This window comes from Tasmannia lanceolata, unplaced genomic scaffold (genome assembly GCF_043159265.1).
Source record: "Tasmannia lanceolata isolate RefF3 unplaced genomic scaffold, GAP_Taslan_0.1 ptg000004l, whole genome shotgun sequence".
Taxonomy (NCBI): Eukaryota; Viridiplantae; Streptophyta; class Magnoliopsida; order Canellales; family Winteraceae; genus Tasmannia; species Tasmannia lanceolata.
The window spans coordinates 2,748,843-2,759,443 of NW_027518681.1; the positions used below are offsets into that span (position 1 = coordinate 2,748,843).

A 10,601-nucleotide genomic window follows, 5' to 3' on the forward strand; every position below is an offset into this window, starting at 1 on the left:
GCTTAATTACGGTTGGTGGTACTCTGGACCCTTGATCAAAAGACGTTCTTTTAAAGAGATAAGAGGAGAGCCATTGGAACGCTAGAGGAAGCCAGCTAGCCAAGCCATGAAGATCATGCCATTTGGCCGTTCTGGCCCAAGCGCTAGGCCCACAGCCACATGCCAACCTGGACTGGGCAGGACGAATATGCATGTGGGTCCCCCAAATCATTTTTAAAAAAGAGAAAATTTAAAAAGAATGCATGTGGGTTCTCCAAATCATTTTTCAAAAAGAGAAAAGCTAAAAAGAATGCCTGCCAGGGGTACAACTGGGGCCTGGCTTAACCCCCCATTTCAGGTAGTGTTGAGTTGGCAAATCGTTGGGTTGGGCTGGGCTGGTAAAAGTCAAAACCGATTAGATTTTGATTTTTTTTTTGAATTTTTTCTCTGTACCCAAACTGATCCAACCAGACCCAATTTTGGATAGTGGGTTTGAGAGATTTAAAGGTGGGATGGGTGAGGGTTGACCCTTGTAAACCCAAGGCATTTAGATTTAATTATGGTTGAGGTTTTGAGTCTTGAGTTGGGTTAGGTTTGGCCTCAACCCAATCCAATCCGCCCGAGTTGCGCTCCTACTGGCTGCCTGGTGTCACGGGCCTTAGACTAGGTCCCTGCGGCACGTGCGTCACCCCGCGGCAAAGCAAGTCAGCAAGGCAAAGGTTGGAGGCTCAAACCTACAAAGCAGAACACAAAAGGGAAACTAAGCACACAAAGAACAAAGGAGCTTTAGCAACCAACTCGCTTAGCCCAGGAGTTCCCTCCAAGAGTGCTATAAACAACATTCTAATACTGACTATATCCCTATTACTAATAAACACACACTTGTACCTATTAAACAAGTAAAGGGCCATAGGCCATGTGAACAGCGCTGGACAAAATGGCCTTGTGACACACGTGACACTGGCGACCCCAAATAATTTTCCAAAAGAGAAATGCTACAATGCAAGGCTGGTAGGTCCTTTCCTAAAAGCCACACTTTTTAGCCACATGTGCCTAACATCATCGGACATGATTACACAAACATATACCCTCGTGGGACTCAAATGTCCACATAGTCTACTAATTCACCCCAAAATATCATTCCTCCACAAACTTGTAGAAAACAGAGGACTGGTAGATGAACACACAAATCTGCACACCACTAATAAAACAGAAAGAGTATGGTTTTTCTTTTGCAACCCTCACAATTAGGCATGTCACCATCTCACCTTATTCCAACTCCCACGTCAAAAGAAGATAGAAATCAGATCACACAAGCCAAATGCCATAGTAAGCAAATACTTAACTTTTTAAGAGTGCCAATAAGGCAATAACATTCACTATTCATAAATTCAAAACCCAAAAAGAAGAAAAAGAACTACTTTAAGATTTTCAATTATTCAGTCCTAACCCATACAAACATAGGGTAAACATACCTTCCAAACATAGGGAAAACATACAAGTGCAAACATACCTTCTAAGGAATAATCTTATACTCTTTCATCTTATCAATCCAATAACAGAGTGAATTTTTAGAATTCCTGAAACCCAAGAACCCATGCTCTTTACTCTTATTCATACTATCCAAAAACGATTCTGACACATTTAAAACAGTATCAGCAAACCACCAAGTCCCAACTTCATCCAATTTAGTCTCACAAAGCTCATTCTCCTTCACAATCTCCTCCCAAACACCCCCTTTCTCCTTCATCATCTCAACCAAACTAAATCCCTCACCATCAAAACCCCCCTCCCCAATTTCCACCCCAAATTGCTCTCCCAATATCTTCCACAAATGTTTCCACTTAAAAACATCCCCATTACTAACATTAAAAGCCTCATTCTTCGCATACGGATCCACCGCAGCCCAAATCTGATGCTCCGCGATCAGATCCGCGTCCGACCCACTCGAATACTCCTCCCAAGCAATCCTATTCCCAGGAAACCTAAGCCTCAAACCCTCATGCTTACAAATAGCTGCATAAACACATAAAGTCCCAACAAGATTCATCATAGCAAAAGGCGAAAACCCAAATATATTCCCAGGCCTATGAATAGACCAAGATAAACCCTCCTTTTTTTCAACCTCTTGGAATAAAATATCTTCTTGGGTATAGTAAAAATTGGGGTATTCAAGCCTAGGTAAATCTTCATGAAAAGGGGGTTCATGGGGTTTGATTTTACCAAACATTTCAAATGGGCCTAAGTAGTGTTTCAAGCCCGTTTGGAGACAAATATGTTGGAGATTTGGGGCGTTTGGGATTACAGCAGTGAGGACATTTTTTAACATGGATCCATTAGCCTCACAATTTTCGGATTCGGATTTTCGGTCGGTCCAGGCCACATAGAAAATATGGGTAACATCAGAGAGAGGGGAGAGTTTTGTTAGGGTTTCGTCCAGCTCTGAAATGTTACATTGGATGTATTCAATTGGGTGGTCTGCGTTCCATGGCGGGCGGGCCCGGCGGGCCACACCATAGACCTTCCATGGGCCACCGGGAGTATCCGAGAGAGGGAGAATTTCGGCTAGGCTGTTGCCGACTATTCCTGTGACACCGATGATAACGGCTACGCTTTGGAATTTTGGTGGTCCTTCATCTTCTTCAAGTTTTTTCTGTAGAGAAAGACAACAAAAAAAGATATGGGTATGTGATTAAAGAGAGGTTGTCCTAAGTCCTAACCGATTGTGAGACCCAAATAGATTATTGGACTCAAAATCAAATCTAATTTTGAGTCTAATAATCAGTTTGGGACTTTCAATTGGGTGTCATAATCTTAAATGAAGATGGGCTGATTAAGAATTTTACCCTTGCTGCTCCAATTGCTCCTGCCCACCACCAACTCATCGTGTTGTAGGGATGGGGTTTTTCTTGGTCTTGTGATTTGGGTGGGTAAGAAAGGAGATGAAGAAGAGAGGAAAAAAATAGAAGGGGAAAGTGTGAGGGTAGTGGTAACGATGAGGGATTTGGTTTTCCTTTTATTGAATGGAAGGTAAAGAAAGAAAGACCTGTCTTTTGTTTTGTATGTAGAGAGAGAGAGATGGGATAAGGTTGAGTAGCGCAAGAAAATGGTTGTGTGTATAAGCTGAGGCGGCAGAATGGGGAATTACTATTTTGAGTTTTATGAAATCATTTACAGCAGAGAAGGGTTGGTGGGTCATTGAAGACTTATCATTCCGGCCAATGCTAGGTTAGGCCAGGTGTAAAATGGTGGCCCGCCCTAATAAAATATGAGGTGTAAAGTGATAGGGTTTAGGTGTCAAATGGTGGGCTCTATCCATGCTGGGGGTGTGAAACTGAAAACGTGTGTCACACCCATCAAAATATGAGGTGTAAAAGGGTGGGACCTAATCCATGAAAATTAATATTTCATGGAAAGAAAAAAACCTAGGTCTTTTTCAATGACAAAAAACTCTGAGGAATGATAGATGCAAGGGTCCTCTTTATGCAAGGTCCGAGAACTAGCTTTAACAAACTTTGAGGAAAGCTAGTTTAACAAGCTAGCTTTCCTAGCAGAAAATTGTTGGCTCTGTTCACTTGCGTTCCCTGAAAAGCAAATCCCTGGAAACAGATTCATTTTTTCTTGACAAGACATAATTCTGGTGTTCACTTGCTTTCCTGAGAAAATAACAAGCCTGGGTGGAATATGTCAAATAATGACATGGAATTGCCAAAAATGACATAGAAATGTCTCTTTTCTCACTAGTGTGGGAGACCAAATCCCATTATTTTGGTTGGATTTACTTTCTCGGGAAAACTAGTGATAAAAGGTGTGCAAGTAGTTTCTCGGGATACATTTTCCTGCATAGATCCTGCGCACGTGAACAGGCGCGGGAAACCTTTTCCTACATAGTTTCCCTGGATTTCTTTTCCTAATGCCACGTCAGAATCCTGTGAAACCTTTTCTTTTCTTTTCCCGGGAAAACAAGTGAACAGAGCCTTAGGGAAACTGGACTTTGCAACTCAGAAAGAAATTGAGAAAAAGGTTTTGCCATGACATCACAAGTGACGGACAACCAACTCCCCTAGTTCGAAACTCACCATTTTTTTTTTGTAACACATGGCTCAGTCTGATTGCTGGTTACTTCCATGAGTCTTACTCGATTACTATATGTGATTGTTCCTTCCTGGGACTTACTCTCCTTTCCCATTCATTTTCCTTCTTAGCCCTATCAAACGATGCATAGGGTAAAATGAGAGGCCCCATCCCAAGAATATGATGTGTTAAATGATGGGCCCATCCTATGCATGGGTTTGGGTGGAGATGGTGGGTATGAAATGGTGGGCCCCACCTTATGCATGAGCTTCGGTGGAGATGGTGGGTCCCCCTACCCCAGTGAAACATGGCGTAAGGAGTGCGCCCACCTTATGGATGAGCTTTGGTGGAGATAATACGCCCCACCCATGGGTGTAAATTAGTGGCCCCGCCACATCAAAACATGATGTGTAAAATGGCAGGTCCCACCCCATTGAGACATGAGGTGTAAAATGGTGATCCATACTATGCACGAGGTGTGAAAATTCCATGGAAAAATCCAACTGCTAGAAGATTTGCAATTTTCTTTGAGAAAGTCGAAAGTTTTCAATTTTTTAAAATAATTTTCATGAAAAATGAGTTTACAAAATGCTGGAAAATTTATTTTCTACGGAAAAAATTTCAGTAAAATTTTTCCAAGAAAACAAATTTTTAACAGAATTTTTTCATGAAAAAAATAAAAAACTCACATTTAGAGTGTGTTTAGATTGCTGGAATCAAGAGTTGGAACTAGATCCCAATCGACCCGAGTTGCACCCGTCTAGCAATAGGATATAAGAGATTATAAATTTATATAGCATTAATTATAGTAGGGAATAAGAATAAAGTATGGAATAAAGGCCATTATTGTTCTCTGTTCATTTCTGAATATTGGTTTTATTAGTTTAAGAAACCATACTTTAGAAAACTTGGTTCTTTCAGCAATGAATCATAATTCGAGTTCTTTCTAATTTTTCATTCACATTCAGTACATATGTGGTCCTTTTCAAGAGAATCCTTAAATATTCGTATTGGTTTCTTCTAGGGGCGGAACTAACATATAGCGTGTGGGGGGCTAGGGACCCCCCCCCCCCCGCGCACGCACCCACCCAAAGATTTGCAAAATCGTTAACTTTAAAACGTTTACTTTTTGATATAATTTTAAAAAATCCCATTTTTTTGGTAATTTATTGCTATAAAATAGGGATTTTATTAAAGGGAAGTGATATTCCCTTTAAAATACGGATAAAAACACCTCCCTCCCCCCAACGTTTCTGTGAGAATGGTTAGTTGCTCGAGGGCCCGTTAATGTTTGTTTTTGCCCTTTAAAATAGGGATAAAATCCCCCCAACGTTTATGTTAGAATGGTTAGCTGCTCTAGGACAAATTAACCCCCTTTAATATTTTTTTCTTGCCTTTAAAAATTAATAAGTAATGTTAAAGGCGATTTTATCTGCTAGATGGGGGAAATATCATGGCCCTTTATTAAAACTTCAATTTTCTTTCGCTATTGAATTCGAGTTTTCAGGGTTTCTCCGTATAATTTTTTTTTTGAACTCTTCACCACCCCTTTTCCTAGCGCTCAAGAAGGGTTTCTTTTGCGAAAAAAATTGCTTGAGTTGCTTCAATCTCCATCGCGGAAGAAGAAGGAGGAGAAAAGGTTAATTCTATTCTTTTCTTTTCCCCCTGTATTTCTAAGGTTTATTGCTTCTGTTTTTTCTAGGGTTCTTTCCTTTTCTAATTTTCTTTTTTAGAGGGAGAAGGAGAGAGATTTGAGACTTGAGAGGGCCAATTGAGATGAGAGTTGAAGATATGGTGATTGAAGTTAGAGGGATCTGGACTTAGGACTACTAACACCTGTCGACCCCGATCCGAGAGAGAGGTGGGAGACGAGCCCTCAGCGGCCTCTTAGGATCATCCACGTGTGAAGGAGAGCTCTACCAAGGAACTCTCGAAACGGATGCCACCCTCATAGCATAGCACGAGTGGCGATATAAAAGAGATACCTCTCGATTCGGGAACAAGTCCGGATTCGAAACGTACCTAAACAAACTCAGAGTCGCCATCCATGGTATACAGCCATGGATCCTCAAACAAAATATGCTCCGTATACCATGGATAACCAGAGATATGTATGGGTCCGTGCCTGATTACGAATGGAGAAGGTCTGAAGAGCACCCCCAATTCGTCCGAGTGCAAGCACTTGATCTCTTATGCCATTTATTATTAACCTCGAAGAGTTTCGGGCGAAAAATCATATGAAATAGGAACAATTCCTAGGAATCGTCTACCTAAGCATCAATTTCCTGAGGATAAAGAAATAAGCATATAAAAAATGAAATAAAAGATGGTGTCACCTAAGCAAAGCTAGGTTACGAGTGACATGTCTAATGGGTGTCTAAGTTCTGGTGGACATACACATGCAAGCTACAGCTAAAGGTATAGTATCAGTACAAGAAAGTAAGAAAACACATCAAAACATAAAACACAAATCAATCATATATATGACAGGACAAGACAAATCCTAATTCTAATGCGACTTGACTCGGACCAAGATGACCGTTCATCCCAGCTGCTCTACGTATCCCGGCCTCGGGAAGAATCAGAGTCAACGTAGTTCGATGACTTATTCTAAACTACGATGCCTAACCATCTAGAACTGCTATCCTTGACTCGATCCACTAGACTCGACTGATATTTAAAGCTTTTTACACAATTGCTTAAGTTCGTGTGAATTGTAAGTTTTAGGACTCTCTATATGCCCTAACTAATGCAAGTTGGTTAGCCTTAAGCTAATGCAAGTGGGCCCTACACCCTATGTATATTTAGGCTGTGCAACCTAATGAAAACCATGGGCTGGCTATATGCTTCCTAGTCTAGCCATCGGTTCGACTAAATGTCTAACCGATCGACTCGAGGCCTCCTAACTCTAGGGACACTCACACGACAGGACACACCATATCAATACAAACAAGACATAGTTCTAACTCTAAAACAAACCAAACGGCTATGACATACTCCTAACTCTAGGGGAAGATCTCTTTGAAAAAGGTTTTGAAGAAGTTTTTACATTTTTGGAAGGTTTGACAAATTTATTTTTAAAGGTTTGGCTGGACTTGTGATGTGGATCCCAAGCTGCACTACGTACCCTGTGGAAGGGATCAAGCCAACGTAGTTCGGAATGAACTTTCACAACTATCACTAAAACATAACACTTTTCAAGTGATTTAATGTTTTTGATGTTTTTAAAGTTTTCATATGTTTTTGAATTTTAAGATATCTCAAATGTTTTTGTTTTGAATTTTAAAGTGTTCAAGTTTTTTTTTTAGATTTTTAAAACGCTTTCACTCTTTTGGTCAAAGACCTAAAGAGAACACACAAATCAACAAACTAGGGCAAAACCCTAAAGCTATGGGAAAACCCCGAACAAGCAAACTAGTGTCAAAGACACTTGAACTAAACCACAAACAAGTAACTAAAATCCAAAGTAAAAGAGAAAGGATAAGATCTCTAACAAATCAAACTCAAACAAGACTAAGCTAGTCTCTAAGGATAAACCTCTAAACCAAGTGGCACTAAAGAGGGGTTACAAATATCTATGATGCGTTTAAAAGACTAAGCAAGTCTACTATACAAAAAGGGGAGAACGCTACTTGGATTGAGCAAGTCCCCTAAGGGTGGGCTTGGGCTAGCGCCTTCATCGCCCTTGAATCAACAATTTACTTTTCAAAGAAGAATAAGACATTTTTAGAGGCTAACATGACCCCAAAACTTTTTTGAAAAATCTACTAAATCAACGGAGACAAGCTAATTTAGCGCGAATGTTAAAATTTTATAGTATTGGCATCAATCGTTAACCAAATGGTATTTGCACTGCCATATAATGATAATAATACTACTAAATTCAAGTGGAACCTGTTTGCTTGAATATATCTTTTAGTGTTTATAAAAAAAAAACTACCCAAGAGTCATTTCAATCTCTAGAATATTCATAAACCTATTAAAACAACAAGACAAGGTAAGATTATGCAATTATCAAAACATGGCTAGCCTAATATAATGAACCCTTTATCAGGACAACAATATTAAGGACCACTCCCTACAAATCCAAATATTATGAAAAATAATTAAAACAGCAAAAGAGAAATAATCAGTGCGCCTATCCGTACAAATAATAACAATACTAAACTAAAGACTTTAGAGTTTAAAGTGCCTAAACCAATTTAATGAACATGTTAGGATAGAATAACGACATAGTCCCCTATTTTTTTTCTTCTAATCATTCATTTATGATGTAAAAAATGAGTTAGTCCAAGGAAGAAACAAGAACAGGGGATTGTGCAACATTATGCATGGAAATAATATTAGCACTACTATGCTTTGAAATTTCTTCCCAAACACCCCTTCTTATCTTTAAAAAAAATAAAGGATGCCAAAATATTATTATAATACTAAAGCCAATTAAAAATGAGAAACAAGCTAAAGCCATACCACTACCAAATCTACCGTTTTTATATCAAGCACGTTTAGGCTAGTGTTTGCACTGTTACGAGCATAACTTGTTTCTTTCCCTTTTTATATGGACCTAACAGATGTTACATGAACCATGGAAGCAACTCGCTAATTGGATAAGAGGAATGGAAATTGAGATAGTATGATATGAGATCTAGGAATTGAAATGCTTTGCTGAAAATAAATTGAGACACGAACTTTAAGTAATATAAATTGACCATAAAAGGAAATTTCATAATGATATATGAATAAATACTGGTCATAAGAAAACTCCAAAAAGAAACAAACAAACAAGGCTTTGAATACTAAGGACAAATAAATTTGGTACACTCATCAAGACATAATAATGACAACCAAAGTCTTTTCCTAACACATTCCTAAACCGAATGAGCATCTTGTTCTTTTTCACATTTTTTATTCCAAGGTAAATCAAGGCTGAAAGCAGTTTTATAATTCTTGGCCTCCAAATTAGGAAATTTTCACAAACTTTTAATGGGAATGAACAAAATTTATAATTAGCCCTATAAAATACCAATGTATAAAAATCACAGCCACATACAATATAAGTACAATATAAGTTTAATATAGTTTTGGTTATCCCAAATTCAATGGTTCCTTTAAATAGAATGATCCTTTACACCTCAATTTTCGGTTGTTGACGGAAAAAAAAAAGAGCAATTACAAGAACCAAGCTAAGGTGAAATGTAGGGGCTACCATTATCAAAAGGGTGAAGGCTTGTTAATATCAAATGTGTGTGAAGGGTGCCACTATCAAAGAGGTATGGGCTGCCCTTATCAACGAGGGTGAGGGCTGCCACTGTCAAAGAGGGTGAGGGCTGCCACTATCAAAAGTGTGTGAGGGCTGCCACTATCAAAGAGGTATGGGCTGCCATTATCAAAGAGGGTGAGGGCTGCCAAAAACAAGGCTATATAAGAGGGCTGCCATTATCAAAATGCGAAGATGGCTGCCATTATGAAGGAAGTAAGGGCTGACAATGTGAAAAGGAGTTAGGGCTGCTATGAGCATTTCCATATCTTCTTTTTGCTTGAAAATCTAAATTGTTAGGCTCATATAATCTATGTGATAAAGCCCACAACGGACAAGATGGTTCAATGCACTTCTTAGAGCTTTAAGTTCTGCTTATTAATTCCAACAAACCTAACATGCAGAGGATATGCTAATGCGACTCATAATTGGGATAATATGAGAAAAGTGACCAAAGTGTAATAAACCAACAAATAACTTCACACAGACTATTGTATTGAAATGCTCTTCATGGTAACTGTATGAATACCAAGAGTAGATTTTAAATTTATATGAGGACTACTGTCTACTCCATCATGTATCACCCTAATAAAATATCAAAGTATTGATAGCATGGTTGTAGACACCCCATTTTGACCGGACCCCTTTCCGCAAAATCAAATAAAATTTTGAAATTGAGCATAGTCCCAAAGTTGGGTCGAAGCCCCGAAATCAATTCTTGAACCCTGAAACTGTGCCCTGACTGTGAAAATCCAAGAATCGAAGCCCAAATTTCTGAAGGATTCGAACCCCATAAATTGACTCAGGTCGCACCCCAACCCATGTATCGGGTTCAAGTTGTCCATAATACAAAGAAATGCAAAAAAGGGGGGGGGGTCGAATTATCATTCCCCTTATAAAGGGACAACCGAATTAGGGCAGATGGGGGTGTGCCTCATTTTTCTAAAAAAAAAAAAGGAGAGATGGGTGGCTAGGATTAGAAGGAGAAAAAGCCCTAGATATAAAACACCAGGGAGAGCCTCATTTTAGAGGAGGAGATCTCATTTTGCAGCCGCATAAGAGAGGGAGGAAGAGCATCGCCTCCACCTCCGGCAAGCCACCCTTTCAAACCCTTCTCTTCTCCTCCTTCTCAACCACCGACCCAAACCCACTCCTGCAACCTCCACCATCTCACCCGCACCACCTCCACAACCTCATCTTCTCCATTTCAAACCCAAAACCCCTTTCTCTGCAATCCGGCCACTCTTCTCCGACCACCATACCCCTATTCCATCTCCCATTTCTCTATTTT

General features: G+C 39.5%; 1 protein-coding gene across 1 annotated transcript; it reads right to left on the bottom strand.

Annotated features, from left to right (window-relative positions):
* Window positions 1–1,294: 1,294 nt before the first annotated feature.
* VEP1 (NAD(P)-binding Rossmann-fold superfamily protein) lies at window positions 1,295–3,114 on the bottom strand. The gene is made up of 2 exons (XM_077377641.1): window positions 2,826–3,114; window positions 1,295–2,632 (listed from the first exon to the last, which is right to left on the bottom strand). The coding sequence occupies exons 1-2, from the start codon at window positions 2,862–2,864 to the stop codon at window positions 1,496–1,498; spliced, it is 1,176 nt and encodes a 391-aa protein (XP_077233756.1). The 5' UTR covers window positions 2,865–3,114; the 3' UTR covers window positions 1,295–1,495.
* Between the last annotated feature and the right edge of the window lie 7,487 nt (window positions 3,115–10,601).